The sequence below is a fragment of the Colobus angolensis genome, unplaced genomic scaffold, assembly GCF_000951035.1.
Source record: "Colobus angolensis palliatus isolate OR3802 unplaced genomic scaffold, Cang.pa_1.0 Scaffold67, whole genome shotgun sequence".
Lineage (NCBI taxonomy): Eukaryota > Metazoa > Chordata > Mammalia > Primates > Cercopithecidae > Colobus > Colobus angolensis.
This window is the reverse complement of record NW_012120376.1, coordinates 7,022,001-7,028,917: the sequence shown is the minus strand read 5'-3', so window position 1 is coordinate 7,028,917 and position 6,917 is coordinate 7,022,001. Positions and strand designations below refer to the sequence as shown.

General features: G+C 49.3%; 1 protein-coding gene across 2 annotated transcripts in view; it reads right to left on the bottom strand.

Moving 5' to 3' along the window:
* PTGES3 (prostaglandin E synthase 3 (cytosolic)) overlaps positions 1–6,017 on the bottom strand; it is a 25,836-nt gene extending 19,819 nt beyond the window's left edge. Inside the window, exon 1 of one of the 2 annotated variants that reach the window (XM_011926093.1) lies at positions 4,647–6,017. In XM_011926093.1, coding sequence (XP_011781483.1) covers positions 4,647–4,648 — 2 coding nt within the window. In that variant the 5' untranslated portion in view covers positions 4,649–6,017. Of the gene's footprint in view, positions 1–3,873 lie in introns of both variants that reach the window. The other variant, XM_011926092.1, reaches the window with a different exon arrangement.
* Positions 6,018–6,917: the final 900 nt, after the last annotated feature.

Sequence of the window (6,917 nt, the reverse complement as noted above, 5' to 3'; positions counted from 1 at the left end):
CAAAAAAAGAAAAAAATTTTACAAAGGTATACAGAGGAAGCAGGGAAGCAGCCTCATTCTAGAATCTATCATTGCCGGCTGGGGCAGTGGCTCACGCCTGTAACCCCAGCACTGTGGGAGGTCGAGGCGGGTGGATCATGAGGTCAGGAGTTCAAGACCAGCCTGGCCAAGATGGTGAAACCCCATCTCTACTAAAAATACGTAAAAGTAGGCTAGATGCGGTGGCTCCCAGGCCTGTAATCCCAGCACTTTGTGAGGCCAAGGCGGGCGGATCACCTGAGGTCAGGAGCTTGAGACCAGCCTGACCAACATGGAGAAATCCCATTTCTACTAAAAATACAAAATTAGTCGGGCATGGTGGCACACGCCTGTGATCCCAGCTACCTGGGAGGCTGAGGCAGGAGAATCACTTTAACCTGGGAGGCGGAGGTTGTGGTGAGCCAAGATCTTGCCATTGCACTTCAGCCTGGGCAACAAGACAGAAACTCTGTCTAAAAAAAAAAAAAAAATTAGCCAGGCATGGCGGCAGGCGCCTGTAATCCCAGCTACTCAGGAGGCTGAGGCAGAGAATTGCTTGAACCCGGGAGGCGGAGACTGCAGTGAGCTGAGGTCGCGCCAGTGCACTCCAGCCTGGGCGACAGAGCAAGACTCCGTCTCAAAAAACAAACCAAAACCAAAAACTATCACTGCCAATTCATACAGTTAATAGTAAAAAGTTCAATACACTATTTCCATAGCAAAATATGCTCACTATTTTTTGAACTCACATCAGTGATCTTAGGTGTTTAACAACTAGATTGATTCTGAACAGTTGATATTTACAACCTTTTTTTTTTTCCTGAAAATAAACAATCGCTAACCACAGGACCCAAAAATGATATAGCTTGTAGAAGATTTTTAAACTGAGAAAATCCAATTAGATAGGAGAATCTTAATTTAGCAATAAAACACTGGCTTGCACTCAAGAGATTTTTCACTTCCAGTTTCTACTGCCTTCTAGTTAAAGTCTAACTGAAGACAGGAAGAAAAATTAAAAATCCAGTTGCCAGGTTACAGTGCACAGGAAATCAATACTGAACAAAGGCCACCCACCATCAGAAAGTTATAGAAATTAACAATATAGCATATGTTCAATCTGACAATTTGTTTTGCAGGCTGAAGATGGACAATTTTATTTTGGGGATTCATTCCTACACAGCTGAGTGAGGGAAAGTAAGATTTTTACCAAAATCAGAGATGCAAGTTTCTGGACAACTTCCTAATTACATAGAAGACATTAAACAGGAAAAACAGTAACTTAAAATATCTGTAAAGTAAATAAAACGTTTTACTTTTCATCTGTTTTTAATTGGTCCAACGACAATGATTCAAAAAATGCGTAGTAGTACCCTCTGGCAAGGTTAAGCGGAAAATCTTAAGTGGGGGAAGGTCCTAAAATCCCAGCCTTCTCCAAGATAGGTTGAAAATTAAGAGCTTTTATGTAAACTATCAAACCTTTATAACCTAGGATTTAAAGAAATGTAACTACGAAATCGCTGAAGAACAAATGGGTAAATCAAATGAGAAAACACACTCCCAAACCCTTAAGGCACCCAGTATAAATGTATCTCTCCCCAGAGCTTAAAAAATATTTTTCTTATTAGCCAGGCACGGTGGTGCTTGCCTGCAGTCCCAGCTACTCGGGACACTGAGGCAAGGAGGATCGCTTGAGCCCAGGAGGCACCGGTTGCAGTGAGCTGAGATCGCGCCACTGCACTCCAGTCTAGGAAACAGATCAAGATCCTGTCTCAAAAAAAAAAAAAAAAACACACACACTTCTAAAACCAGTTATCAACAAAATAAGCCCTTACCAGCCAGATTCTTCTTAAGACTGGATGATGACCCATTAAAAGCTTCTTCCACCTCAAATAACTGACTTACAACTTTTATAATTTCATTTAAGTCTTTAGCTTGGTAAGAGTCCCTGAAGAATTTACTAAATGGAATATATTGAATATTTTAAAAATAATATTTTAGCTGGTCTCTTCAAAACACTTGTTTCCCCTCCCAACACTGCCTGTGGCATCGGATCACTCGTTTTGAAGGTAGCTTTTGTTTTTTTTTTGAGACAGTCTAGCTGTGTGGCCCAGGCTGGAGTGCAGAGGCGCGATCCCCCCTGCAAGCTCCACCTCTCGGGTTCACGCCATTCTCCTGCCTCAGCCTCCCAAGCAGTTGGGACCACAGGCGTCTGCGACCACGCATGACTAATTTTTTGTATTTTTAGTAAAGACGGGGTTTCACCGTGTTAGCCAGGATGGTCTCGATCTCACGACCTCGTGATCCGCCCGCATTGGCCTCCCAAAGTGCTGGGATTACAGGCGTGAGCCACAGCGCCCGGCATGAAGGTAGCATTTTTTTTTAACTAGAGAGGCTGCTTTTTGGAATCGTCTGTCTACTGCTACACTTACTTTTTTTGAGACGGAGTATCCCTCTATTGCCCAGGCTGGAGTACAGTGGCGCGATCTCGGCTCACTGAAACCTTCGACTCCTGGGTTCAAGCCATTCTCCTGCCTCAGCCTCCCGAGTAGCTGGGACTACAGGAGTGCACCACCACGCCTGGCTAGTTTTTGTCTTTTTAATAGAAACAGGGTTTCACCATATTGGCCAAGCTGGTCTCTTAATTCCTGACCTCGTGATCCACATACCTCAGCCTCCCAAGTATTGGGACTACAGGCGTGAGCCACCACGCCTGGCCTTACACTTAACTTTTCACCCAAGTTTTTAAATCTACTTTCCTAACTTAGCCGTTCCTTACCTATTTAAATCTCTCATGTGGCCTCCAGAAAGTGCTTCTGCTTCGAGCCCATTTTAAACATTTTTCACGAAAAGATACGTTGTTTGGCTCTATTATTAAAAGCTGCTTAATGCCTTATCTGACAAAAATTTTCCCTTACAGATTTTCAGAGTATGAAAGGTTAAGACTGATGTCCCTTCTAACATTACTTAGGAGAGATTTCAAAGGGAAAAGCAAAAGTTATTTTAAAAACTTTTTTTTTTTTTTTGAGACGGAGTTTTACTCTTGTTGCCCAGGCTGGAGTGCAATGGCACGATCTTGGCTCACCGCAACCTCTGCCTCCCTGTTTCAAACGATTCTCCTACCTCAGTCTCCCGAGTAGCTGGGATTACAGGCATGCGCCACCACGCCCGGCCTATTTTTTGTAGCGACGGGGTTTCTCCATGTTGGTCAGGCTGGTCTCGAACTCCTGACCTCAGGTGATCCGCCCACCTCGGCCTCTTAAAGTGCTGGGATTACAGGTGTGAGCCACCGCGCCCAGCCTGATTCAAACTTTTAAAAACCCCGATTACGTATCACTTTCGGGGAGGGGGCTCCTTCAAATATTCTAACATGCTGTGCTCTAGACGCTTGTTTCCAGTGATAAACTCGCTTCAGTGTATCCCTCACTCATCCCGTTAGATTTCTAGCCAATATACTCACTGGCTATTGAGTATCATGACTTTGAATCAAGCAAACCCTTATTACTTTTCCACAAAGTCACTCCCTCATCTCTCTTCTGAATAGATTTTTTTTTTAAAAAAAGGTTCCCCCTTAATTGCTCTCCATACCTTTTAGGACGTAGTTAGTACCTTAAAAAATAACCTCCCGTCAAAAAAAACAAAAACTAAAACAAAACCCTGTAAAACCGGCAGTTCCCACTGTACGTGGCAGTGCCAAGAATTCTTACTCGGTTAAAATCGCCGAGGCTTTATCATCATAAAATGAAGAGTGCTATAGAATCTCAACACAAATTTAAACTCTTTAGGACAACAGTAGGTTAATTACACGCCTATTACATACATATTTCATCCTACAGTTACAGGATAGTGAAACTTCACCTCAAGTTTAACATGGAACACAGAAAATGTCCGTGTCTTTTCAAAGTAGACACGTGCAGAACTACCTGCTCAACGGTAACTCCTCCTCGCTGCCAGGGAAGCGGCTGAGTTTTGGCAACCTCCCGTATTTTCAAGAGACTGGAGTTAGGAGGCGGACTGCAAGTACCCACACTCAAGAAACCCAGACACTAGACAGAGAAGTATGTTGTGGCCTGGGCATGGCTTCACTCTAGTTGCCTAGCAGTACCTGCCGCTCACGGCTAGGCCCGCGTGGCGCTCTCCCAGGAGCTCCGCCAGGCACCTGGCGGCACCCACCACAGGTGCACTCGACTCAGGGCCTGGCCCAGGGACCACAAAGCAGCAGAACCGGAGCGCCCAAGCAGCCCAGGCGACCCACGAGGGTTCACGCTTCAGGGTGCCGCATGGCGAGCAGCTCCCGGGAGCTTAAGGCCTAAGGTGAAGTTACCTAAGGAAGCGAGTAGCCCAGACAGCCAAAGAGGGAAAAAGTAGGATTTCCGGTATAGGGAAGCCAAGGGACGTTTCAAGGGTGGGGGAGGCAGACATCTGGAGGAAAAATGTCCTCCACCCGCCAACGGTAACCGGAACAAGGATCCTGGACCTCCCGCCCCCAGGCAGGAACGACTGCCACCACCGATGCGAGAAGAGCTAAGGGGCCAAAAGCAGACGGAGGGCAGGGGCCGCTTCCAGGGAGCCCCCAATGCGGCCTCGGCCTCACTCTGGGCGACCTTCCCTCAGCGGGGTGTCGCACTCACATTGTGAACGGGGCAGGGGGACGGGCGAACGGGTGGGCGGGCCTCTCTGGCGGCGGCTGCTGCTGCTAGGGAGTCGACTTCTCTCCAGTGGCGACTCCGCGTTTTCTCCCCGGTCGCGGCCTCTTCTCGCTTCCCTCAGGCGACGGCGACAGCGGCGGGCTCGACCTCGGTCCCCAGAATGCACCGCGCGGAAAGAGCGGCTCCTCCGGTCGGGGAGAAGAGGAAAGTGTAGGAAAACGGGCGCGAGGACGGAGAATGAACGTGCGTGCGTGCAAACGAGGGGTGGTGAGGCCGGGCGGCGGCTGGTGACGCAGCAAAATGCCCGGGCCCTACCGCCGCGCGTGCGCAGTCCTTGTTTTCGGGGTCCGGCGCGGCTTTCTAGAGATATCTACGGAAAGGGCGGGGCTTCCCAGCTCCTTCGCGATCCTTCCTGGCGTCGGCTCCGCCCTTCGTCCGCCACCCCACCCCCACCCCGCCCCCTGCTAGTCGCTACGCGTTCCCGCCTCTCCTCCCGCGCTGTCTTCTCGCGTTAGAAAACCGTTGGTGGCCCAACTGCCCGGCCATTCGCCTTGGGTGATTTCTCTGAGAAACGGCTGCCTTGGCAGTGGGAGGCAAGGCCGAGGCGGAGGGACACAGAGTTGGAATCCTGAAGAACTAAAATGGAGGGTTGGTTACTGTTGAGGGAGTAAATCAGTTCACTGAGGAATCATTCCACCACAAAAACCTGTGAAAAGCCTGTGCTGTGAAAAAAGGGCTCACTTAAGAATCAGCGGCCTGGGTCTACCTCACCATTTTTCTGAAGGTTGGAGGCTCTGTCTAGGGACAGCGGAAATTCGAGGTTCTTGGCGGAGGAGGAGCATTTGCCATTTGGGGCGGGCTTTTGCCCCTACCTTGAGACCTCAGTGCTGTAGATGAGACAGGAAGGATATTTGGTGGGAGAGTCTAGGTTTCTGGGAATGGAGAGGCTAGGACATTGGGTGTCTCCACGCACATCGTTGGGGGGAGAACGGGTTCCCCGTCGCTTCGTGCAACACACTAATAGGGTGTATTAGGGGATAGCAACCAAGAGACCCAAAACAGTCCTGCTTACCAAGAGGCCACTTAACGGTGGAGTAGGGGAAAAATACTCTAGTGCACTGCATTATGAACAGGAAGGAGGTTTAACGAAAGTGCTATAAAACCTTTCTGAAGAACGAGTCTTCATAAGAAGCAATAAGGTATTTAGTGTCTATGTTGTGCACCACAGATAGTGGGAGCTACGAAAACTGGACCCTAGCTCAAATGCCATTTTGGACCGGGCGCCCGTAGCTCACGCCTGTAATCCCAGTATTTTGGGAAGCTTGAGGTGGGCGGATCACCTGAGGTCAGGGGTTCAGGACCAGCCTGCCCAACATGGTGAAACCCCATCTCTACTGAAATTACTAATTAGCAGGGCGTGGTGGCACGCGCCTGTAATGCCAAATACTAGGGAGTATGAGGCGGGAGGATATCTCGAACCCGGGAGGTGGACGTTGCAGCCAGCACTCTAACCTGGGCGACAGAGTGAGACCCTGTCTCAAAAAAAAAAAAAAAAAAAGGGAAGTTGGCCTGGCGCGGTGGCTCACGCCTGTAATCCCCGCACTTTGGGAGGCCGAGGCCGCTGGCTTACTGGAGATCAGGAGTTCAAGACCAGCTTGGCCAACATGGTAAAAATGCAAAATATTTGGCCGGGCGCAGTGGCTCAGGCCTGTAATCCCAACACTTTGGGAGGCCGAAAGGCGGGCGGATCACGAGGTCAGGAGTTTGAGACCAGACTGGCCAACGTGGTGAAACCCCATCTCTACTAAAAATACAAAAATTAGCCGGGTGTGGTGCGTGCTGGTAATCCCAGCTACTGGGGAGGTTGAGGCAGGAGAATTGCTTGAACCCAGGAGGCGGAGATTGCAGTGAGCCGATCGCGCCACTGCACTCCAGCCTGGTAACAGAGCAAGACTCTGTATGGGGGGGAAAAAATTAAGAGGGCGTGGTGGTGGGCGCTTGTAATCCCAGCTACTCCAGAGGCTGAGGCAGGAGAATCGCTGGAACCCAGGAGGCGGAGTTTGCAGTGAGCTAAGATCCTTCCATTGCACTCCAGCCTGGGCGACAGAGGGAGACTTCGTCTCAAAAAAATAAATAAATAAAAATTAGGCCGGGCGCCCGTGGCTCATGCCTGTAATCCCAACACTTTGGGACACCAAGACAGGCGGATCACAAGGTCAAGAGAGAGGTACCATCCTGACCAACGTGGTGAAA